Source organism: Chrysochloris asiatica, unplaced genomic scaffold, assembly GCF_000296735.1.
Source record: "Chrysochloris asiatica unplaced genomic scaffold, ChrAsi1.0 scaffold00001, whole genome shotgun sequence".
Lineage (NCBI taxonomy): Eukaryota > Metazoa > Chordata > Mammalia > Afrosoricida > Chrysochloridae > Chrysochloris > Chrysochloris asiatica.
This window is the reverse complement of record NW_006408519.1, coordinates 8537225-8564035: the sequence shown is the minus strand read 5'-3', so window position 1 is coordinate 8564035 and position 26811 is coordinate 8537225. Positions and strand designations below refer to the sequence as shown.

Genomic DNA, 26811 nt, shown 5'->3' with positions numbered 1-26811 from the left:
CTCCTGACTTAAAGCACCATATTAGATCTTTCACTGTTAACCTTAACAAGGGGTTAATAGGAAACTTGAAAACCATATAAATGCCAGTGGTGGTGGTTGTCAATTGGCCTTGAGTTGGGTTCTGATTCATAGTGACCCCATATAGGTTTTCCAAGGAGCAGCTTATGGGTTTGAACTGCCGACCTTATGGTATGTTGATCCTACAGAGCCACACCAGGAGTCATAGTTGCCTTTTAAAAGAAGTTTCAATATCATATTTGCTTGACCTTACTCTCTATAATAGTTATCATTGGTTGCTTGAAATACTACAGTTTCCATTTGAACTTTTCAGTTAATTTACGCGTGGTGTGGGACGGGGCTAAGGGTGGGGAGAGCTTGCAATAATGTTATTTTCAGGATCTTTTCCATCCTAAGTAAGGTGAGGAATATTTTTGTAACTGAATGATTTCACACTTTAATCTGATTTTAAGCAGCTATTGAAGTAGTTCAGTTTAATGTTTATAAATGTTAAAGAAAAGTCTCTCTTTTTTTTTTCCTTCCTATAATCTTCCTACAAAACACCCTCCCCAACTAGAACCACATGCCCGCCAATTTTTTTTATGAAGGACACCTGGGAACTTTATTCATTTCAACCTCTTACGAGACGTTAACCATTGAAAGTCCTATGGAGCACAGTTCTATTCTGACACACATGGGACACCATGAGTCAGAGTTAACTTGACAGCAACTGATTAACTGATGTTTTCATAACTATGGTTTTAAAAATATTTTCACTGTAATTCACCAAAACTCTTTTAAGATATACATTATTACATTTACTTTACAAATGAGGAAGGCAAGGCTTAGAATACTTAAGGAACTTGTTTATAGTCACACAGCTAATAAAAGTGTTAGGAAGTAAGGCCTTTAATAGCTAATTCCTCACTAATGGTCATCCACTGTCTGATACTACCTTTCCTATCTGGGCCTATTAAGGATGTTTAAGTCTGTTTCTTTCTATCAGAAGTTTAGTATTATACTTATTAATGTGCATATAATGTTTCGTATTTAATGCTCAAATAAAACCAAATATTGTATAAATGCACAATGATTTCCATTTTATTAATGTAAAAAATTAAGCACAGAGAGGGAAAGCAACTTTCTCAGAGTCACACAACTAACCAGTTTCCAGTCAAGAGCTTTCTGAATCCAAAGATTATTCTTTTTCTTGCATTCCTCATATGCTGCTTCTCACATGGCAATAAATCTGAACTTGGTAAAGGAAATGATATAATGAAAGGGTAGTTTTAACTGTTAATTGTCTTCTCAGTGATCACTATGCAAACACTTGTACCAGTGAATTTATACTTCATCTAATAGACTTTTAAATTGCTATTCTATCTTGTTCTCCAAACTTAATCCACTGAAGGAAAAATATCTGACATTTGCATAGCATCCTACAATTGATTACGTATTCGGCCACGTATTATTTCATTGGATTGTACAACAAACTTATGAGAGAGCAGGTATAATTATCATGACGATTTTACAGATGCGAAATACTTATCTTGCAGAAATAAAAGGCTAAAGTTCACATAGTTGATAAGCGAAACAAACAATCCTTCATGTCTGCTGATGACACATTCTGGGAGCTTTCTACAACACCATGCTAAAAATATCTGCTCATTTTGCTAGATTCCACCTGCTTTCCGAGTTCACAGAGACCATTCTTCCACTTTGGAAGAAGTCAAGTAGACTATAAAGATTCTTGGTTTTTGATGTGAGAAATCCTAACAAAAGGACCAATAGGCATGGTATGCATTAATACAATTAAAGATTCCAGATTTAGACCAGCATGGGTAAGAATTCTGGTCCCACTGTGATCACTCTATAACTGTGTGTCTTTTGGGAAATGACCTACCTTTTTTGATTCATCATATTTCACAAGTGAAAAACTTGTGAGATTTGTGAGAAAACAAAATGAAATTTCCTAATCTATTGGATGGTCCCCAGCAAACTTAGCTTTGTAATATAACACGTCTCATGCTGTGTCTTAAGAACACTTGGCTTTAATAAGTCAAGAATGCACAAGGCCTTAGCAACATTGTAGGATTCATAATATCTCGGCGTCATTGTTTCCTGGAAATGACGATGATGTTCTAATTTTAATATAAAAAAGATGATAATGAAGCCATGAATGAGTTCAGCCAGTCCTGTATGGGAATGCACAGAAGGACAGAGGACAGATTAAACACGTATTTTCTCCAAGCCATAAAACAAGTCTGTGTCATATTGAGTCAACTTAGAAGATGTATCAATCTGTGAATTTCTTTTCTATGAGTATATGAAATAAAAGTGTCATGGATTTCATTAACTTGGAATATATGTTTCATAATCTTGGACAAAATATTTCTACTCTACAAATTATCACATTATAAACAATTGTACATTTATGTTTATCTCATTTCACTATGTAAGGATGGCAAGAACTGTGTCTGTCATTGTATTTTCATTGCACAAGGGCTGTTGATGTAAAAAACAAAATTTACTCAGTACATATTTTTATATCTGTGCTAATATCATATATATTATCTGTTTGTATATTTATCGATATTTACACCACATGCTCATTCCAACACCTATTTGATAAGACATGACTTATTCAAGGGGGAATAGTTATATTATTAGTATTTGTCCCTTATATATATATTCAAATAAAAGTTTCAATATAAATATGTATCTGTGAAAATTCCATAGGTATTTTTAGCTGTAAGTATAACATGGCTTTACTTTTAGAAGCCAGAGAAAAATTTGAGCAAAAGTTATTTTAGTTCTATGTCTTCAATCAAGTTCTATGGCTTTAATTTAGTAAGCTAGAAATCATTCAGTTTGAAATTAAAAAAACAAAACAATAGCACTATGAGGATTATTGATGGTATTTTATTGATAAACTTTTTATAAAATCATAATTTTAGGGTCCACTTTATGAAAATAAAGTAAGTTTTCAATGCACAAGTTGACTTCAAAAAGTTCATGGAAAAATGAAATGAAAAGATAATGGAATTTTTCAATAAACTTTTTGAAACCCCTTCATATGTTTTGTGAACATTAGGGTAAATATTTACTTGGCATGTGTGATTATTTGAATGGGCAATTGTATAGTTAACAGGAGAAAAAGCATTATAGAAACCCATATGCCATATGAAGATGGTATCTCTGTTTAGGTTGAGTATATGAAAGAAAACACTAATGCTTTTCAGCAAGGATAATTAATGTGGCCATAAATAGTCTATCACCACAGAGCTGAGGAAAGAATGTGTCAGCTTGTCATGTAAAATAATTACATTACGTATTTATGCTGGGTTAAGAAAGCCTCAAAGGGCTCACTACTTATTGATCCAATCATTCTTTCTGTATTTCTGAGCATGTTAGGGAAGAAGGGGATTTCTATTGTATTTGAAAAAAGGACAACAAAAGAATAAAGTTTATTTTTTACCATCAAAAGGTGAAATGTTAGGTGATTATTCCAAGCCTCCATCTGTCTCCTCCTCTTCCCTTCCAACCAACATGGCAACTCACATGATTTCAAAGTCTGGACAGCTGACCTTAATAGCTTAAAGGACCAAGAGAGGTAGGAGCTGTGGTTAACTGGGACCATGTGACCCAACCGAAGACTTTAAACTGTTCTTAAAAAACAATCTGTTAGCAAAACAGAGTACTTAAGCTGGTCAAATTTGGGCAGGGGAGGGTCTATTTGTGATTCTCAAACTAAATAAGAAGTGGGGATAGACCGTTGAAGGGAAAAGAGAAGGAACTTACAATACTGGCTTCAGGATTTCAGCTTACTGACCCTAATCAAGTTACTGTACTTTTCAGAACTTTTGACATTTTGTCACTAATATGGTGATAATACCTATTTCAATGGGTTGCTGTGAGGAATAGTTACAGGAAGTTTGTGGAGACCTTAGCTTATTGGTTGAAACACGGGCAGTGCTCATTAAGCAAAGCCTAAGGAGCCCTGGTGTGGTGCTGTGGGTTAATGTGTCAGATTGCCACGTCGTTTGAACTGCAAGGTTGGTGGTTCAAGCTTACCAGCTGCTCCTTGGAAACCCTATACAGGGTCACTATGCGTCAGAACTGATTCGATGGCACTTAACAACAACAAGAAACTCTGGTAGTATACTAGTTATGAGAGAGGCTGCTAATCTCACAGTCAGCAGTTCAAAACTACCAGAAGTTCTTCAGGAGAAAGTTGAGGCTTTCTGTTCCCATAAAGATTTACAGCCTTGGAAATCCTGTACAGGGTGGCTATTGAATTGACTCCACAGCACACCACCACCACCTTGATGATAGTCCTCCCAACATCCCTTCTCTTCAGAAGAAACTATGGCTATGCCTACTCTTTGTTTTCTTAAGTTTAGTTGTTTCTGATGAAGCCAGGGTCCTGGGAATGCAGTGTATTAGAGGAGGAAAAAAACCCAACTGTCCCAATAGGCAGGTCTATGGATACCACAGTGTTTTATAGGTTTGTTATAAGGAGGCTACCACTAACTTTGCCAGATGTTTCTAAGATATTTCTAAGATTCCTACGAAGAGTGACTGCATTTTGGGTACATTTCTTTTCATCCTTCTTTGATGTTTCCCTGAGTATAAAATTAAATTCTGATTTTCATAGAAAACACTGGAAACTTCCAAACTATTTTAAAAATGAAATAAAATTCACCTGTATCCCCAGGAGCCAGAAATAAGTACTGCTAAGAATTCAGACTATTTCTTTTTCTAATGCATGCAAATGTGTGTATGATAGCACTTAGAATAATTGAGACCGTTCTAAATTTATCCTTTTATACACTACTTTTTATGTTGAGCAGAAATTTATGTTTTGTTTTGTAAAGTCATGGGAAAAAAAAAAATGGTACTTTTTGGTAATCGTGTACTTTACAATCTAGACTGCCTAATCTCTGATGGAAGTTTGCCTAGGAAGTTGGTATGGCTGTCTTTATAATTGTAGTCATGGATATTTTTAAGTCTTAATGTAGTTACTCATGCTTTAGAAGAACTCTGTAATCAACTTTTAGTTCTGGTAATTTATTTCCATTTCTTTCTCAAACCCCCTAATTGCTCTCTCTGGGAAATAACTATTTACTAAAGATAAAAATTATTCATATGGATTCCTGTCCTAGAGTTTTTAAATAGGGGAGGATTCATTACACAGCTTCCTCTTCATTCCTTAGAGAAGAAACCCGAGGGGCTCTGACAGACTGAGAAGTAGTTTGTACCTCCTTCTTGAGTCAAAGCTAGAAATTAGGGTAAAAGGATTTTAGAGTAAGTGTGACTTTGGGATACAAGAATACATTATTAATAGTTAGATTTATTAATTTAGTAAAACTACATTACTAGTCTGTCTAAATCCAGAAACATAATGTTGTTGTTGTTGTTAAGTGCCGTCGAGTCGGTTCCGACCCATAGCGACCCTGTACAGGGTTTCCGAGGGTGTAAATCTTTACGGGAGTAGAAAGCCTCATCTTTCTCCCGTGGAGCGGCTGGTAGTTTCGAACCGCTGACCTTAAGGTTCGCAGCCCGATTCGTAGCCACTACGCTACCAGAGAAACATAATATTGACTAAAAATAAATAAAGGATTTAAAGAAGTCATACAGTTATGATGGTGTTTAAATAAATCTTTAAAATGTGCTATACAGTGTGACGTATTACTTTGGGTACATACCTATGAAGTAAAAAGTAGACATCAAATTTCTGGTATCAGTTGATTCTGATGGGAGGCAAATTGATTGTCTATGAAACATTTTATTTCCTACTGAAAAAAAAAATTGTAAAGCAAATATGAGGGGACTTCAAAAGGTTTGTAGAAAAATGGGATTTTCCATGAACTTTTTAAAGCCTTCTTGTATATCAAAACTTGACACCTGTTAAATGTGAATAATAATTTCTTTGTGTCTATGATCAACATTATCAGGGTTTAAAAACTTTTATAAAGAACAAAATTTAGACTTTCCAATAAATTAGAATGACATTATTTCAGTTATTTGAGGTTTCAAGTACTTACAGCTTGTTGGGACTGGTGAGTACATCAGAAAAAACACTGTCAGGTGATCTTCCCGTTGCTAAAAATAAATTAATGAGGCTTCATAACTGACTTTGACAAAATTCCACTGGGGATGTATGTGGTAATGGGAGCAGGTATGATACCAGTTGTGCATTTGTACTTTTATTCTCTCATGATGTGTGTGGTTCATTCTAAGAGTAAGTCATTGTCATGGAAATTTGGGCTCTTGGCCAAAAGCACTTGAGACATTACAAGCATCCTCAGCATTCCCAAATGGTTTTATGCAAAAAGCAACAACAATGCCCAATGTCTGTATTCCTTTGATCAAACAGAAATAAAATAGGCATTTTCTTTCATTTGTAGGACATCAGCAATCATTACCCCTTTCTTATGTCTTGAGTGTCTATTTCCATCATCATAATTCTTTTAGTAATTTCAATACTACTATTCAAAAAATCTTATTCCTTAAAAAATAGTTAGACCTCACACATAATACTTTGGAATATTTATTATGTAACAAAGTTGACAGTTTTATGCCTGTGCAAAAGTGTCCTGCATTCCATTGAGTAATCCCATATTGTAGGACAAAGTACACACACACACACTTCCACCACTTATTTTGCCTTCTTTAAGTGGATGGGGTAAAAAGAAAGAAAAGAAAGAAAGTAAACAATATTTCAGAAAAGAAAGAATGGGGCAACTTTATTTCCAGAAAAGAAGCAGCATGAGTAAGAAGTACTATCAACCTATGTTTGAAATGTAGGAAAAGTCAGAATGTTCAACTGGAAAGTTTTATTGAAATGAAGTTTGGTTTAAAATGATAATATCAGGTAATTTCATTTGTAAGAGTAAAATGATGGCGATTTTCTATGTAGTAAAGGTATTGCTAAAGGAGCTCTGGTAGCGTAGTGGTTACGAATCGTGCTGTGAAGCATAAGGTCAGCAGTTCGAAACTACCAGCTGTTCTGTGCGAGAAAGATGAGGCTTTCTCTTCCCCATAAAGATTTACAGCCTCGGAAACCCTGTACAGTGTCGCTATGAGTCGGAACCAACTCCATGGCACTTAACAACAATAACAAGGCACCTATAAATCCCTTAATTATTGGGGCTTTTGGACTTCTGTTGCTCTATGTCTTATATCATCTGCTGAATATTTAAATGGCCTGATCTGCCCTCCATTGTTTCCCTTAATGTAGAAGACTTTCTTTAAAATGATTATCATCACAAGATACTTGTTTGCATTGCTGTCATTTGTCATGGGAGCAAAAAAAAACATAGTTTACAGATGATGTTTTTCAGAAGAATTACCTCATTGAGAGTCTGTTTTACTCAATCAATCCTCCATAGACTACTGTCCACTGGGGTGGTCTCATTTAAATGGCAAAGCCTTATTTTTTAAGTGATCCAGAATGTGTTTTGTATAGCATGAAGGGGGTTAAATTGCTTTCCAGATGAGCAAGACACTAAAGCACATTAAATTAATGGAAGACATGTTGGCAGCATTCTGTTTGAAGTAATATCTTCTGTTTACAATCTATCGTTTTTGCTAATATAAAACAATGTGTACAAAGTTGCTTTATAGGTTTTCCCCCCTTTTTTCCTGTCATCTAAATGTAAATTCAGAATTTGGGAATAAAATGTAATTGGCTAAACTGCATACTGGTGCTGCCCATAACTGTTTAACAGGAGCACTCTATAGTGATTAAATGTTATATCAAATATACCTCAGCCCAAGAAAAATAATACACTGATTATTCAAAATTATCCTTTATAGCAAAAACCAACAGCACTATAGTGAAATGAACAGAGCCAGAAGGTATGAGTACAGAACTTGACATTCTTATGTGGGGAATATAGTGATATATTTGTATGTGTATATTTAACTATAATTGTGTATATATATTTACTTGCATACACATACACATGTATATGTAAGTGTTCATGTAAATGCCATGTCCTGCCTTTGCCATGTGTGTGTGTGACCTGGGAGCATGCTCTTGTTCCTGACTGATTTCTCTCTGTTTCCTGAGCAGTACATTCCAGGAGGTAAGCAGGGAAGTCATCCGATCAGATCAAACACAACTCCTTGGGTTCCATCATAGCCTTTCTGGATTCTGTTTTTACCACCCAGGTTTCCCAGACTACATTTTGGGGCATAAAGGTAGACATAAGTAATCTGTGTACTCGCTGCCATATTCATTTGGGACTGCCTCTGGGAAGACTTCTCTGATGTCATCATTCAGAGTGTCGGTCCCTTACTTTATGCAATAGCAGTGACCAGGACCTGTGTAGCTCCTTTCCAGCACCTGCAACATGCTTGCAATGTGTTAGAAGCAGCCTTTTTAATTACAAAAACAAAACAAAACTTTTTACTATGACTTGGGTGATGATTTATAGAACAGATCGGTTGACTATTCAACAAATCACACACATTTTGTTTCATATCATTGATTGCAGTGCTCACAATGTTACATCACTTACCCATGTCCTTTCTGTGTTATAAGCAGTCTTAATAATAAAGATTGAGTTTTACTTGTTATCTTTTTTTTTCCCTTTGACTGTTACTGACAATGACTAGTTTTCAAATGTTTGCTGAATTTTACTTAATTTAAATTATAAGTAGTTACCTAATAGTTATGATTGTAGGAAGAAAAGTAGGGAATGCATAATAAGACAAATTTGGATTATATAGTTCAGTAAGCAAGGGTATTTGTCTTCAGACATATGTAGGTTTGCTTCATTTCAATTGGATTTCTTAACATTCTAAAGGGTGTTGTTGTTGTTGTTAAATACCATTGAGTGGGTTCTGACTCATAGTGACCCTGTTTACAAGGGGCAGCAGATGGGTTTGAATGGAAAACCTTTTGGTTAGCTGTCTAGTGCTTATGTTTCAGCACCACACTGGGACTCCAAAAGTCATCATTAATAGTTGCTAACATTTTTCCTGGACTCCTCTTTTGGCTCTGTAGGATAAAGCACTAGACCAAAAGGTCAGTTTGAAAGACAAGATTGGTGGTTCAAACTCACCAGTTGCTTCTTGGAAAACCTATATAGGGTTGCTATGAGTCAGAACTGACTTGACCTCACTTAACAACAATGATATATTTCCTGCTGGACAAATTCAATAATGTAAACTCACCATTGCAGTCCTCACTCTTTTCCTAATCCAGCGATGTTAAACATTTGTGAATTATTAGTGAAGATGATGAGACTACACATACAACAATACAAAATCAAAAGACCACTGCTTAAACACCACAAAGATATCCAGTGGAAACTGTCAGTATTTTCATATAAAACTTTACTCCTTCACACCTTTATTTATCTAAATGTATTGAGGATTTACTGTTTGGGGAGTCACTGGATGATGCACACAACTAAGTGCTCAACTACTAATTCAAAGGTTAACAGTTTGAATCCTTCCAAAGGCACCTCTATGGACCTGGTGATCTTCTTCTGAAAGGTCACCACCTTGAAAACCCAATGGTGCCGTTCTACTCTGCATACATGGGGTCACCAAGTGTTGGAATCAATTCTAAGGAAATGAATAACAGTAACAATGTGCCAAGCATGATAGACACTATTGTTATTGTTAAGTGTCATAGAGTTGGTTCCAACCCATAGGAACCCTGTATAGGATTTCCAAGGAGCAGCTGGTGAGCTTAAACCGCCCGACCTTGCAGTTCAAATGGCTTTGCAGTTTGGCGCATTAGTCCACAGCACCACACCAGAACTCCTATGATAGACACTAAGTGATACCAAGTTGAAAAAAGTGCTTGTTCTTAAGGAGTTAATGGTATGCTGGATAGGTGGGCAAAGCTGTTGTGGAAAGAAAGAGGCATAGGGTGGTCTTGTTGTTGTTGTTAGGGGTGGTCTAAGAGCACAGAAATAGTATAACTAACCAGGAGAGGAGCTGACAGGGGATTTCTAAAAGGCTTATTAGACAAGGGAAAGCCTTAATTGAGTTATAAAAGACAGGGCACACCCCAGGAAAGGAAATGATTAGTTGGTTAAGCAATATTCCAATAGGAGCAAAGACATCTGAGTTAAAAAAAAAAAAATGCATGTAGTTTGGTGAATTTGGAGCATAAGTTAAATATAGGGAGCAAAAAAAGCATAGACTAAATTTTACAAAAAGATTCTATGCTGATTAAGCAGTTTGGATGTTATTTTCAGGTAGTGAAAGCCACTGAAAGAGTTCAAGCAGTGGCAGGTGCATGCCAAGTCCTAATTTATGTTTTTGATAGATCCCTCTGGTGATGCAGTGGGTGATGGATTAGAAGAAGTAACTCTGGAGTCAGGAGACCAGTTATGGAGCCATTAACAAATCCAGAAGAAAAATGATGAAAGACTGACCTAAGGCAGTGGCAGTGAAGATAAAGAGATGGAATAGGGAAAACAAGGGGAGAAGGAAGGGGATGACCCTAAGCAACCTACACGAGACAGCAGTCACAATCAAGTACTAACTGAATGTTGAAAATAAATGACAGGAATAGTCCAGATGACTACCTGTGGTTTGGATAAGTGGGTAGATGGTGGTGGTGCCATTCATTGAGATAAGAAATAGGAAGAAAGCCAGGTGGTGTTGGAGCAAAATAACGAATATATTTTGGACAGCATGGTGCCTGGGGATTAAGAGAATCAGAGATGCTGGTTCTTCATTTTATCTTAAAACAGATGTGCCTGCTACAGAGACTTAATCCCAGGCTTTTGTATTGTGTTTCTAGTATCACTGTTCCCTCAATGCCATTAAGGATATGTATGTATGTATATAGATACACAGGTGGCACAGTGGTTAAAGCAGTCGCTGCTAACCAAAGGTCAGTGGTTTGAACCCAGGAGTCACTCCATGAGAGAATGATGTGGCCATAAAGACTTCATCCTTGGAAATCCTATGGGGCAGTTCTACTCTGTTCTATGAGTATAAATTGACTCAACAGTACTGGGTTTTGTTTTGTTTGGGGTATGTGTATATATATATATATATATATATACATATGTATATGTGCGTGTGTGTGTATTATATGTGTTATAGATATACATTTATTTTTCAATAATCTGTAATAAATTGTAGAAGTCTTGGTGGAGTAATGGTTAAATACTTGGCTGCTAAATGAAAAGTCAGTGATTCTAACCTTATAACTACTTCATGGGCAAAAAGGCTGTCAATCAACAACCATACATATTACAACATAGGAAACCCTACCTACGTGGCACTTCTACTTTGTCCTATAGTGTTGCCGTGAGTTGAAATTACTCGATGGAACACAACAGCAACATGATGAGTTAAATATTTAAAACTTTGAAAACTCTTGGAGTGTATAAAGGAAATTTTAAATTAACAGATTTATGACCTTTAAGAAACATTAGAAATACAATCATCTATCAGTCAACATCTGTAATATGTTATGTGAAATAGGACATTGTGTTATTTGGACACTGTGTGAATATCATATTATAGTCTAGCCATATTTTTTCTTTAAGCATCTAGACCAAGCTTTGAGCTGTAGCAGTAATCATCAACATGCTGAGGATTCTTTTTAGTATTTGGTCCTCAATCCACATCATTAGTAATTTGTCTATATTTTCATTATCCTTGTGGTTTTGTGTAGAATTGATCCTTTAACAGCTTGGAGCAATTTTCTTTGTTTTTCAAGATTGTCATGATTGTCAAGTGTGTTATGTTGAAATCTCAAGCAATAGCAATGACTGACTTTCCACCTCTATGTTTGTTTAATTTTATTTCATTGCTAAATCAGTACTTGTAATTTTCCTCTTGATGTTGCTAACTCTGCTTGCTTTGCTATGATGCACTTCTTGGTAATATTTCCTAAATAAAATGAAATAGAGAAATTAGTGCTACAATACCTGAGATGTGCAATATATGAGAATGGGTGTTACTGCTTATGAGTTGGAGCATCCAATGATACCCAGTGAACTTTTAAGATAGAAAGTACATTAGAGAACATACATAAGTCAACAACATAGTTGTTTATTTTGACTATCAAGTCATATGTATTACAGGTTACATATGTACTGTCTGCCATTCATTTGTCAGTTTCTCATACTGTGACTTGTGTGTTCCTGTGATTCTGGAAGCCATGTCACCAGAATTTTAAATACCAGCAGGGTCACTCTTGGTGGACAGGTTTCAACTGAACTTCCAAACTAAGACAGACAAGGCAGAAGCAGAAACAGACTGCTTCTGATTATTTCATCACTGAAAATCTTGTGCATAGCAGTACAACACTGACAGATAACACCCAAATTTTGACTGTTCAAACATGATGAATAGCAACAAAATATTGTCAGATGTACTGTCAGAAGGTGAGCTTCAGGTTGAAAGGCACTCAAAATATGACTGGGGAGGGGTTGGCTTTACAGAGTAGAGTTGACCATGATGAAGTGAATGGAGTAAAGCTTTTGGGACCTTCATTTGCTGATGAGGCACAATTATAAATGAAGAGAAACAGCTGTAAACATCCATGAATGATTAGAACATGGACTGTATGAAGTATGAATTTAGGAAAATTGGAAGTTGTCAAAAATGAAATGGAACACAAAAACATGTGTTATCCTGGGGCATTAGTAAGCTGAAGTGCACTGGTACAGGTCATTTTGAATCTGACAGTCACTTGGTTTACTATGCCAGGAAAGACAAATTGAAGAAGAATGGCATCACATTCATCATTAAAAAGTACATTTCAAGATTGATGCTGTCTGTGACAGAATACTACCCATATGTCTAAGATTAGTCACCAACCACTAAAGCCAGTGATGATGAAATTGAAGAATGCTACCAACTTCTTCAATCTGAAATTGATCAAATATTGTAATCATGAAGTATTGATAATTGCTGGCAATTGGTATGCAAAGGTTGGAAACAAAGAGGAAGTATCAATTGCTGGAAAATTTGGATTGGTGATAGAAAAGATGCTAGAGATCTCATAACAGAATTTTGCAAGAACAATGATATTTTCATAGTAAATACCTTTTTAAACAGCCTAATAGATGACTATGCATATGGACTTCACCAGATGGAATACACCAGGATCAAATAGAATAGTTAAGAAGTGATAAAGTAAAAGAACTGAACCGAAGATTTCAAAGGACACTTGAGAAACATAGAAAAGTATGATAAAATGTGCAAATACCTACAGTTAGAAAACCATAAGGAAAGGGCACATTCAGCATTTTTTAAGCTGAAAGAACTAAAGAAAAATTTCAAGCCTCAACATACAATATTGAAGAATTCTTTGGGCAAAATATTGAATGATGAAGGAAGCATCAAAAGTAGATAAAGTACATAGAAGAACTGTACCAAAAATAATTGATTGATGTTTAACCATTTCAGGGAATAGCATATGATCAAGAACCAATATTATTGAAGAAAGAAGTCCAAACTCTATTGAAGGTGTTGGTGCCTTCTAGCTGTTGTTGTTGTTGTTAAGTGCAGTCCAGTCAGTTCTAACCCATAGCAACCCTGTATATGATTTCCAAGAAGCAGCTGTTGAACTTGAACCACTGACCTTGTAGTTCAAACCGACTTTGCAGTCCAATGCGTTAACCCACAGCACCACACAGGACTCCTTTTCTAGTAGGCTCTAGAAATTGATAAAATACCAACTGAAATATTTCAAGAAACAGATTCAATACTGGAAGTGCTCACTCATCTATGTCAATAAATTTGGTAGACAGATGCCTGGCCAAGTGATTGGAAGAGACTCATAAACATGCTCATTCCAAAGGAAGGTGATGCAACAGAATTCAGAATTTATCTAGCAATATCATTAATATCACAGCAGAAATAAAACTTTTGCTGAAAAAAAATTCACCAATGGTTGCAACAGTACCTTGACAAGAAACTGCCAGAGGCTTGCAGAATGTGCCCTTTGGTTGTTTAAATATTAAATATATTCCTGAGTGTTTTTGTGTACATCCCAAAAAATATACACAAAAAAAACAAAGGGAATAGAAGCAAATACTGTTGAATGATGATGCATGGAGGAGACTAATCATTGCACTGAAACAATGGGATGGTATAAAGCTGATGTTCTCCCATGTAAATGATCACTCAATTCACAATAAAACCTTTAAAAAGAAAAGAAAACAAACTGCCAAAAATTCAAGCCTGATTCAGAAGAAAAGGTGGAAACTGGATATAATTGCTGATATCATATGAATCTTGACTAAAATCAGAGAACAGGAGAAAGATGTTTTTATCACTATGTAAAGGTATTCAGCAGGAGTCCTGGTGTGGCGCTGTGGGTTAATGTGCCAGACTTCAAAGTCGTTTGAACTGCAAGGTTGGTGGTTTAAGCTTATCAACTGCTCCTTGGAATCCTTATACATGGTCAGTATAGGTTAGAACCGACTGGGCGGCACTTCACAGTAACAACAAAGGCATTCAGCTGTGTGAATGATAAATGATGGATAAGAGTTGATTTCCCATTTTGTGCAACATTATACATACTTTGTCATGATCCACACTGTGGTTGTTGTCTGTTGCTGTGATGGTGGAATCTATGCCACTGGTATTGCAAATACCAGCAGGATAGTCTATAGTGGACAGGTTTCAGTGAAGCTTCTAGAATAAGACAGGCACAGATAAAGGACCTGGCAATGTAGTTCTGGGAAAACAACAACAATACACCAAAGAACAAAAACATCCATGAAAACTTTATATATGTCAGTCTCCACAACCCTGAGACCAGAAGAACTAGCTGTGCCTGGCTATCATGACCAACTGTTCTGATAGGGATCACAGTGAAACATCTTAGATAGAGAAGGAAAAAAATATAGAGCAAAGCTCAAAATCATAAAATAGTCCAGGCTTGCTGATCAAATAGAGTCTTCTGAGACCCCTAAGACTATGCCCCTTATCTACCTTTCAGGTCTGGAAATAAACTCACCCCCAAGGCTCAATTTTCAGCCAAACAATAGACAAGTCTCTAGGGGGAACAATAACATTGGGGAGGTGTGCATAGCTTAGAATAATCAAACATTTGAGATGAAAATAGCAGCATTTGCCTAAGGACAGAGTTCAGGAGGCTTAGAGAAGATGGGGGAATAGAAACAGGAAACAGAGGGAGGAAGTGGGATAAGGTGTTTCTTTGTGGACACTGCAGTCAATGGGATGAAATAAAATGTCTATGAATTATAGAATGGAAAATTGATCTGCTCTGTAAGACATCACCAATTCACAATAAAAAAGGAAAAGAAAATAAAAGAAATGATTTCTGCATTTAAAAAGGGCTAACTTCTTAAGTATACCAGTGACACATTTGTTTATAGAGACACATAATGACTTTCCTGGGTCCTAGCTCAACTGTGAGTTTGGCAACTTTTATCAGCTGTAAACATGGGGTCTTAAAATACTATGGCCAAGAAAAATAAGTGCAGAGAATTTGGTCATCATTTCTGGGATGGGGGGAGGGGAAATGTGCCTTTGATAATTTGATAGCTTCTTCGTATAACTCTACTGGGGTGCTGCTACTTCTCCTTTGGAGGAAATGTAACAAATGCCCTCTTACATTTATTAACATCAGTAACTGGGAGCTGTCTCTATCAGAGATAAGAGTAGTTATAAGCAGGGAGACTTAGACTCTGTCATAGCATCCACCAACTCTTTTGAAATGATCCATTTACATGGATCCTGGTGTGGGGCTGTAGGATAGTACTGGACAGGGAAGGATAAGATCGGTAGTTCAAACCCACCAACTGCTCCTCAGAAACCCTGTACAGAGTCGCTATGAGTTGGAATTGATTTGATGGTACTTAACAACATTTCCTACTTGATTCTAAATCTTTGTATTCACAATATCTGGCACTAGGCTTAGTACATAGTATGTATTTATCACATACTTGTTGGGACCCACTTAACTGATTCAGGATGTGTAATAGGCCTGAACTATATTTGATCCTGGTTTTTGTTACTGGTGCGGTGATCTATATGAAAAATAAAGTTCAAGGGATTCTGAAGCTCAATAATTTGGGAGGAGCTAGTGGACATCTATCAAGAAAGGAAAATGAAGATCCCCAGAATTTGTTATGTGAAAGGGGACGTCAAATCAGGAGTCAACAGAAATAAAACAAGTTACAGGAGCCAGGGAACTGGGGAAGAAATGTGGAGTGGGCCAAAAGTACTGGTAGTCACCGCTGGTGGATCAGTGGGTTGTAAGTCTGAGCTTTTCCATATACTGAGTGGTCACAACCCCACATATGACATTAATTAGCTGTTTCACCTTGCATCCTATAACCTCTCTGAACTTCAGTCAGCACATCTATAAAAAGAGATCCTTGGAGCTCATAATATTTAATGTCTCTTCCATCTCTCTTATTCTAATGGTTTTCTTCCTCCCATAAATAGTAAGTGTTCTTTCAGATCATCAAAAATAGGATCCATGTCATGTACATCAGCACAGAAACTGTTGCAAATAAAGTTATATATAAATATTATGTAAAAATAAAATTATACATCTTGATTTGGTAAAACAAAACAAAACAAAAAAAACAGCATACTGTAAGATCTAATAACAGAAAGTCCTGCAAATAATATATGTGGACTCAGTCATCTTATATATATATAAACCCATAAATTTAGCTATAGTTGCATTTTCAATATGGCCTCTGATTTATGAAACAATGAAATTAGATAAAACTATCAACTTTTAAGACATTTTTTGCATTGTTTTACCTTTTTATTGCTTTCCCATATTTACCCTTTTACTTTATTTCATGGTTGTTTGGCATAACTGAGTAATACCATATGAACCTACATTCAATGAAGGTCCTTTTAATCTATAACATATTTTAAGCAAACAATGACTATGTGGATTTTTATAGGGTATAAAATGTTATTTTCTTAAGAATAACGGTGAGAAATTATATTCTTTTTGCTTTAAGATCTGTTCTAGTTTAAAAGGCTTCTTGAAGTGAAATGATAGACAATGCATTTTACATGCAAGACATGTTATAATCTCATACAGATTTTGGCTCTTATAAACATGAAGTACCAAGATTTTGAGAGCCCAATGAGCATTCTTTCCCCAAAATTCTTTCTCATAATTGTGAATAAATATACCATTGTTGTTGTTGCTAAGTGCCGTCAAGTTGATTCCAACTCATAGCGACCCTGTATAGAGTTCCCAAGGAGTGGCTGGTGAGCTTGAACTGACAACCTTGTGGTTCAAACCAACCTTTCTGTCCAGCGCATCAACTCACAGTGTCACAGTATAGCATTAGTTACAGTATCACAATATAGCATTAATTCTATACTAGTCGTTGGCAAAAGACACCAACAAGCAATATGTGAGTGAACTACAAATTGCTCATAATCTGACTTGACAGCACTTAACAATATGAACATCTCCAATAAGCAGTCTTCTTGTTCACCTTTCTCATTATTATGGCCTTATAAAATTTGTGAAGATTTCCCTGATTCCTTGGAGTAGAGTTATGTAGGCATTCTCATACTTCTCAGGGATTGTTCTGTTACGTGTATATGAGTGAGGTTTCACCATCAGAATGTTATTCATATTTGCTTTCTCACCACCTCATTCAGTTTCCATTGTTTAAAAACTGTCAGTCAATGTATAAGTGATTAAATAGAAAATATTTAAAAATCACCTGTTTTTGAACAACTTTCATGTCATTATTTCTGTACCTTTCATCATGTACCTATTCACTGAATAAATATGGTGGATTTTAGGACTTTGTCTATATTATTCAAGGAATTGTGCTGTGTTTAAGGAGTGTCTGTTTCTCTTCTAGGATAGAGCACAATCTGTGGGCAAAGCTGGCCTCTCACAAGGATATAACAGCTCTGCCACTGACTCATTGTGTGACCTTAGATAACTTCCTCTGTTTTCTTAACAGTGGTGGTGGTGGTGGTTGAGTGCTGTTGAGTCAGTATAGGGTTTCTGAGGCTGTAAATCTTTCCATGAGCAGAAAATCATCTTTCTCCTGTGGAGTTATTGGTAGATTCAAACTGCTGACCTTGAGGTTAGTAGCCTCACTACACAACCAGGGCTCCTTTTTTAACAATTGCTGTTGTTGTTAAAAGCCAGCAAGTCAGTTCTGACTCACAGCCTTGTATAGGGTTTCCTAGGAACAACTGGTGGGTTTGAACTGCCAACCTCAGTAAGCAGTCTGTACTAAGATAAAGAGTAGGAAAGGGAGAGAAAATTTGTAACAATTCTTTTTTAATAGTGTTGGCAATACAAATTTGCCTTATACCTGGCCCTAGAGCCTCAGATCTCAAGATCAAATTAACTTGGCCTCTAATGTAGAGTAGAAGGAATGTGATATGTGTAGTTTTGTGTTTGTTTGTTTGTTTGTTTTGGGGGGGGTCCTGTTTTATTTTTGAAAGAAAGAAACAAAAACAAAAAAAAGAAGTAAGCAAATACTCAATGAACTGGCTAAAAATGAAATTAATCAACCAATCTAATCATATACCACTCAACAACAGAGCTATTCCTACGGCACTGGGACTAGTGAAAAATCAGCATCGAGTTATGGAGTTCTCTGTGATTTCCAGCAATTCATCTAAAGTCTCTGAGCCTCTTATTCTTATATAAGGAGGCTATCACTCCTATCAAAGGGTTGGCATAAGGATAAAGTAAGACAATGTGTATGAAATCACTGTATACCCCTTAAAGTTTATAATGTTATGTAAAATTTATTTTTTACATAAAATCATCAATTATTCATTATATCATTTCAAATCACCACTTCTTGCTACTTCTTTGGACCAATACTTTATAAAACTCTCATGTCAGGCACTGAGAATGGCAGCAGAGTCAAACAACTTTAAGATTGGAGTTTGGGAATCTCCTACTTTATAACCAATTAAGTATCCTGTTCAGCAATTTGAGTATTTAAAATTCACATTTAAGATTAGATTATAAACTATCTTTAAAATAGTCACTAGTTTCTGTAAATGAATTTTTAAAACTAACTGTTGAGTATAAGGAGACAATCAAGTTTGTTACAGATCTTTCCTGCAGCCAGTGATATAGCGCATCAAGCTGAATCTCAGAGTTATACATCTACAGAGGAATGTGTAAAGATAAGATGAAAGCTGTCCTCCTTATTAATCACACATTGTATATTTGACTTCTGCTTTCTCCCTCAGGCTTTAAATCAACTACATCTGGTTCACTAATTAAGTGTGCATTACCTTTCACGTTAAAAGACAGTTTCTTCTAGAGAGCAGCCCCATTTGATTAAAAAATCATTAGCTGGAGTTATATTTGTGCTACTCATCATGCAGCCCAAATGAGTATTGTAGTATACGTTAGAGATCTCCTTTTTTCTTACAACAGGGTCAACAAAATTGGGAGCCTCTTTATGGTTGTGATGATTGCTGGCATGAAGCAGTTATATTGCTTTGTGGGTATTAATTTTCACAGAAGAAGAAGAAAAAAAAGCACAAAGATACTGAATGGTAAACATCTGATTGTAGAAGAATGCACAAATTTGGTGCAATCACCTTATACCAGAGGGTGCCCTTCTCTATAAAGACCAGGGCACATGTTATTACACCATGGGGTCAGGCTCTGGAAACTGATTCCGCTAACCAACTGCACATGAAATGGTATAATGATTAAGTACTGGAGTTCATGGATCAGTGAATCCTTGCTCATCAGGGAAATCTGCACAATAAAGCAAATTATTGTTTGAAGGTCTAAATCAAGGCTATTCAAAGAAGTTATCATTTTACAAAAGATAGGAATCATGCAATAGAAGGTAAATCATGCATTGACTTTTTTCATTGATTAAAGTCATACTTCAAAAAAAAAAAATCAGAAATATGTTCTGAATGTCTTGGATATTTCACATTTGACACAGGCTGTTAACAAACAGTTCTCAGGTGGACATTGTATCTGCAGACTGCACTTTGAGAAGTGCTTGTGCTTCAGAATTGCATAGGGAATAAAAAAAAAAAATGTAAATTTTCAGTATACACCCCTAAAAGATTCTGATACAGACTCCTTGTTTGTTATGCATTTGTCTGTAGGAGAGTAAGTCAAAAAGTATTTTCACTGGGGTTTCAGGTCATACATGCATGGGATTATTCCAAATAAAATATGTTTAAACATGTCTTGCAATCAGTAGATGGCTGAAAGCAAGTTCTCTCAGAAATATACTCCTAAATGGAGACATAATTGTCACTGTGATATACACATTCTTATACAGCCCCATCTTCCTTCAATTAACAAGGTTTGTGAATTCTTGCCTCTTTTTTTTTGTTGGTTGGTTGGTTGGTTGGTTGGTTGGTTGGTTGGTTGGTTGTAAGCCTTCGAGTTGGTTCTGACTGAAAATACCTTATATAGGGTTTCCAAGGCTATAAATCCTTATGGAAACAGAAAACCTCATCTTTTTCCAATTGAGCAGTTGGTAGATTCGCATGTGACTTTGTAGTTAACAGCCCAACACATAACCCATGACACCACTAGAGCTCTTTTGTCAAACATTCATTAAATGTATTAATCAAGATTCTCTTGATTGTGTTATAAGCCTAAGTCAATGGAATTTAAGGGAAAAGAAGTGGAGAGGTAGATGGTTCAGGAGAGATAAATAGGTCATACCACTTAAAATTACATGTCCAAGGGTAGATATGGCAGTTTGGATCCACGTGCTCAAGAGATGTCATCATCTTCCTTCTACCTGTATAACCTGCTTAATCTATTTATGTAGGTACATGCATATCTATTTATCTAGCTATCTATCAACTAGAGTCCTGGTGTGGTGCTGTAGAATAAGCATTGGCTGGCTAACTGTGAGTTCAGCAGTTCAAACCTATTAACTGCTCTTCAGAAACTATACTGAGTTGCTATGAGTTGAAACCTTCTCAACAGCATGTAACAACAACAACATCTATATATCTATCTGTCTGTCTAGTTACCTACCTATGATGTGTTTATTTTATAGGCTAGCTTTATTCTCAGGCTAGCTATGGTTTTGCAGTGGCAAAATGGGGCATAAACAGTATTAGGTTTATATGTTACCAGCTTTCTAGCTATTTCTTCTATAAAACAGGTATGATAAAATTCTAGAACCAGGATCACTGACCTGGCTTAGAATTTCTTTCCATTCTTGAACAAGCTACTCTAAGTAAGTGTAAAACAGTCTAGTTGGTCAAGGCTCAAACATGTAGCCATTCCTGGAGTTAGGATACACAACTCAACAAAAGCATTGGCTTTAAAGGAAGAAAGATAAATTTTCAAAGTAAAATTAAGGGACACTATTAAGAAAAAGGGGGAAATTACATTATCCGAAATATAGATAACCATTCCCAGACCTCCTTCTCTATATGTTCACTTTTGTATAAATATATTCAATTGTATTAAAGTCAAGATATGACCTAGAAATTTTCCATTTTGTTAAGACAATTTGCTAATATTCATTCTAATCTATTTTATACTTGTTTTATAATTGGGCTTTATTTGTTGTTATGTGCCATTGAGTCAGTTCTGACTCATAGCGACCTTGTATAGGGTTTCCTGGTAAGTTTGAGCTGCCAACCATTTGGTTTAAACTGACCTTTTGGTCCAATTCTTATCCTACTAGGCAAATATTAATAACTTTTATATTGATAAAATAAAAAGAATAAAGAGTAATAGCCTTATCTTGAACAAGAATAATGTTATAATTTGTTAATAACAGTATGAATTTGATTCTAATCTTTTATTTTCTGTACCTTGGGACAGATTCCTGTTTAATAAATAGAAATAAGCAAGAAATTGTGTTTCAAATTGAACTGTCTAAACTTTCAGAGAGGAGAATTTACCTTTAGACTATATTTATCACATGACAATACTGTTACTATAGATTATAAAATAGTGACTATATTATGGTTCACTAAGTCAGTGAAAATCATGTAGCTGTTAATGATTTGGAAACCGGCTTGTGAAGCACGACTTGGCAGAGCTATCAAGTGGTTAAGAGTGTTGGTATGAGAGTTAAGGACTTCAGTGCTCAAATCCAAGTCTGACTGTTTTTGTGGTGTGTGGCCTTGGACTTGTCTTCTCTGAGATGCAGTTTTCCCATATGTGTAATTGGGTAATGAAATGTAGTCACTACGCAGTGGTGGGGAGAATTAAGTACACTGGCAGGGAGGTGCAAATTTATTTCATATTTTTCAAGCAGTGCATATGCTCAGCTTTATTCTCCCAGGTGCCTAACAGAGTCCCCTGTAGTAAGTCACTTAATAATTCTTCATGCACCCTTGGGACAATTTATTTCACAATAGATATTCTCTAAGCTGGCACCACAAAGTATAACATATTATCCAAGGCAAGAAAGGCAAATGCCACTTTATGGACTGTAAACTTTCAGGTTTTGAGCAGCAAAAGACCATGGAGAACAGATATATTTGGCTTTAATGTTTTGCAGCTCATTTCACATACTAGTGTCCATGTCTTGCTATTTCCTTAAGGTCTCATGTGTTGATCATATGCTTTCCTCTCAATCCTTGCCCCAATCCAGAATGGTCTTTGATATATCTTCACTGAGATGGAAGCTGGAAGTTGATTTTTTTCTCAGAGATCACTATGATGTAATAGAAAGACCAGAGCCCCATGATATAGATTTAAGTTTCTGTACTAGCTCTACAGCATTCTTACTGGGTGATGTTGGTCTCAGTGACCCTCTCTGATGCCTTTTCCTCAGTTATAAAATAAATGAAAATAACCAGGAAGCCTCCTGTGGCTAGCTCACATCTTTGCCTTGAAGGTTAAATGAGATGATGTCAAAAGCAGGAGAGCACTATCCAAGTGCAAATTTCCATTATGACTGTGATTATTAAATATCTACATCGGCATTTAGGAGTTTGTTAGCATCTGGATTCTTGTGTGCTCTGAGCCCATTTCCCAAAATCTCAGAGATGCAGAGGATGCCTGCCAGATGGCTGATTTGCCAGCTGTGTCTTGTTTTGTCATTGTAAATATTACATGCCCCAACTGAGAACTTTGCTTATTATATGATTTTTTTGTCCTTTATCTCTTGCAGCTTGAGAATTACATTGTGGAAAATATGAAGTCGGAGATGGCCCAGATACAGCAGAATGCTGTTCAGAACCACACGGCCACCATGCTCGAAATAGGAACCAGTCTCCTGTCTCAAACAGCAGAGCAGACCAGAAAGCTGACAGATGTTGAGACCCAGGTATGCCCCTGAAGCCAGAGTCAACAAACTCTTAACCAGAATCTTTTAGCTTGTTTTGTTTGTTTGTTTCTCTTTTTCTTTTCCACTTTAGCTTACTCCATAAACATACTACACATTTCAGCACTATGATTGAGTCAGTTCTGACCCATGGAGACTCGTATAGGGTTACTGAGGAGCCGCTGGTAAGCTTGAACCAACAACCTTGCAGTTCAAATCAACCTAGAAGTCCAGTGTATTAACCCACAGCACCACACCATATAGATGTATACATCCCTGGTGGCACTGGGGTAAGAGAACTAAAAGGTCAGTGATTTCATGGTTCAAATTCACCAGCTGCTCCTCGGGAACACTGTACAGGGTCTCTATGAGTCAGAACTGGCTCAATGGTACTTAACAACAACAGCCTAATGGTTGACAGTTCAAAACCACCAGCTGCTCTGTGGGACAAAGATGAGGCTGTCTGCTCAAATGTTACAGTCTTGTAAACCCTATATAGGACTCCTGGTATGGTGTTGTAGAATTAGCACTGGAATGCTAACCACGAGGTCGATGGTTCAAACCCACCAGCTACTCTTTGGTAGCGCTATACAGGGTCGTTATGAGTCCAGAACTAACTGGATGGCACTTAACAACAATAACAACAAACCCTATAAAGGTTGCTATGAGTTGGAGTTGACTTGATAGCAGTGAGTTTGGTTTGGTTTATTTATACACACACATACACACATTCATGTTGTTGTTGTTATGTGCCTTGGAGTTGCCATCAAATAGGTTCTGACTCATAGCAACCCTATGTACAGCAGAACAAAACACTGTCCAGTTCTGCACTATAGTCACAATCATTTCTATTTTTGAGCCAGTTGTTCAGCCACAGTATCAGTCCATCATCTACCATGATCAGTGACTTAATTATTTAATATGTCAATAAAAACTAGGGATTTTCTTTAGTCATTTTAGTCATAATCCCATCATTGAAGTTGAGCACCTATATCACTTTGGATGACTCAAGCATGATCTCTTAGTCCACTGTTAGCCATGACAATGGCCATTCTGAAACTTGGTATAATAGCTATTAGATACTAGATTTCCTAAACCAAATTTGAAATACATAAATTCAAAACAAATAAAACTCCTATTTATGTTTGTTTTCTTTGTGCTAATGACATCCTTGATCATATGTTGATATTTGAAGAGAAATAACAGTAATCATTTAAATGGATATGGCACATTTTATGTTCACAAACTGATTTTATATATACAATCACATTTTATTAAAACTCTTTACAGTAGATAAAAGTTCAGAGAATTTAAGTGATTTTTTTTCTTTTCATATTGATACAGCTAATGAGTCAAATCCAGTATTCAGATTGAGGCATCCTTATTTTTTTCCTTGTTTCACCACCCTTATCAAAAATAGTTAAAAATTAGCTAATAGACTAAAAAGTTAAATATTGACTACATTGGAACAATAACTTACATAGAGCATGCTAGATGCAGAAGGGGAAAACTTTGTATTGTATCTAAAACTTCTAGTATCCTGTGACATCATTTGTCCTCACACAAGCAAACTTGATGATCTATGCACATTGACTTCTTGTGGAATAGATAATATGGGTGTATTTTCTCATACATAAGAAGAAAATGCTCACCACTTCTTTCAAAACATTCTCCTATATTTTAAAACTGAAGGTTGTAATTTGTAGACATATACATATGCACTTTGTCATAATAAATTTTATGTGTACAAGGTGACTTAATAAAGTTCGTGGAAAAATGAAATTAAGAGATAATGGGGAGGTTCCGGTTTGGGCAGCAGCAGAGACAGCCAGGTAGGAAGGCTCCATAGGGGAGGGATTGAAAGCCCAGAGAAGCTGCGCTCATGGAACAACACCAGAGCTCTGGATCTACCATAAGGTCCAGAACATTAGTTTCCCACACTCACAAGTGAAAAAAAAATCACAATATAAAGGAAAATACTGTGAGTTAGGAATCACTGGAGATGGGACTCCCTCTGTGGCCACCCCAACAGGGTGGAGTTCAGAGGGCAGAGCTACACCCAGAACAGTACAGGGAACTGGCACTAAAAGCGATGCAGTGACATTTGCAAAAGGATGTGAGGGGATTGTACACATTTTTTTCCTCCTCTTCCCTGTTGCACCTTCTTTGCCCAGCCCAGACTCCTTCAGGCGGGTGGATGCACACTGCCCTCCCCCCACCCAAAAAAAAAAGAAGTCCAGTGCTGACCTCACAGTTTTCCCATGGTACAGATAGAAAGAGCTTGGTGACTACTTATGACATCAGCTCTAAAATTAACTTGTGCGGGACCCTTTACTCCAGCCTATCTAGCAAGAAAAAAGAAGGCCCATCAGGCCTGACAGACAAACCACAGAACAATCTGTAAAACCGCAACATAAAAGGACGCGCCTGTCTCAAGAATTATTCTGTGTACATGCAGATACCTAACTGACCTTCAGAGACAAAAATAGTGTGCACTCTTTCTCACATTAAATTCTCAATACCTGTGCACCTCCACGGTGGTGACTAGAGGAGGGGCCTGAGTGAGTGGACACCCCCACCCACTGCTGGAGACTTCTATGATGCACACACACTGCCTGTGTAGCAAGGTGACTGGACAGTTAGCCACAGTTTTATTTTTGTCTCAAAGTGGTGGGTTTTGTTTCTGCTTTTATATTGCTTCTGCTTTTGGTCCTTTTGATCACACATTTTTTGGAGGTGGGAGCTTTTTCTCCCTACATTACCCAAGAAGACACAGAAATTGTGCCTATATAGCCAAGCTACAAGCATACCCATAACATTCCACCATTGAGACAAGAGCCAATAACAGCTGCTAAGCATTACATGCAAAAAGGGGGACGCCTATCTCTTGATCATATCTACCAGGAGAACCCAGTAAGTTTAATAACACACAACAACAAACATCCATTTAAAATTTTAAAAACCCACATAACTACTGGAAATGACAAACAAAAGATCTCAAACACAACAAAAGATCTCAAAACATGTCCAAAAACAGAAAAGAGTAATTGAGAGAAACTAAGGCTCCCCAGAAGAGGAAGAGCAGACTTTGGATTTGCCTGAGAAAGAATTCCGAAAAATGATATGGAAACAAATTCAACTGCTCCGATAAGGGGTGAAGGAAAACAAGGAAGAAATCAGGAAAGTACTACAAGAGCAATCAAACAAGATTCATACAGCATTGGAAACAATCAAGACCTGCAAAAAGAGGTTTTTATTATTAATCATCCTCCAGATGATTAATAATAAAATATCAGAAATGGATAATGCACTGAAAGTGGAAAGGAGCAGAATAGAAGAGATGGAAGCCAGAACTGGTTAGCTGGAGGACAAATCTCTCAATACTGCTAAGATAGAAGAGCAAGCTCAAAAAAGGATAAAAAAATCTGAAGAGAGTCTAAGATTCATGCTGGATAACAAGAAGAGGAAAAACTTAAGAATTATTGGCATTCCAGAACAGGAAGAATCAGAGAAGTCCACAGAGGAGATAGTTGAAGAGCTTCTGGAAGAAAATTTCCCTAACATCTTGAAAGATGAGAAGATAAACATTCAAGAAGCCAAA

At 36.5% G+C, this 26811-nt stretch overlaps 1 protein-coding gene across 2 annotated transcripts in view; it reads left to right on the top strand.

Moving 5' to 3' along the window:
- ANGPT1 (angiopoietin 1) overlaps window positions 1-26811 on the top strand; it is a 427423-nt gene that overhangs the window by 206011 nt on the left and 194601 nt on the right. For both annotated transcript variants that reach the window (XM_006830637.1, XM_006830638.1), the window contains exon 2: window positions 23058-23213. In XM_006830637.1, coding sequence (XP_006830700.1) covers window positions 23058-23213 — 156 coding nt within the window. The remainder of the gene's footprint in view (window positions 1-23057; window positions 23214-26811) is intronic.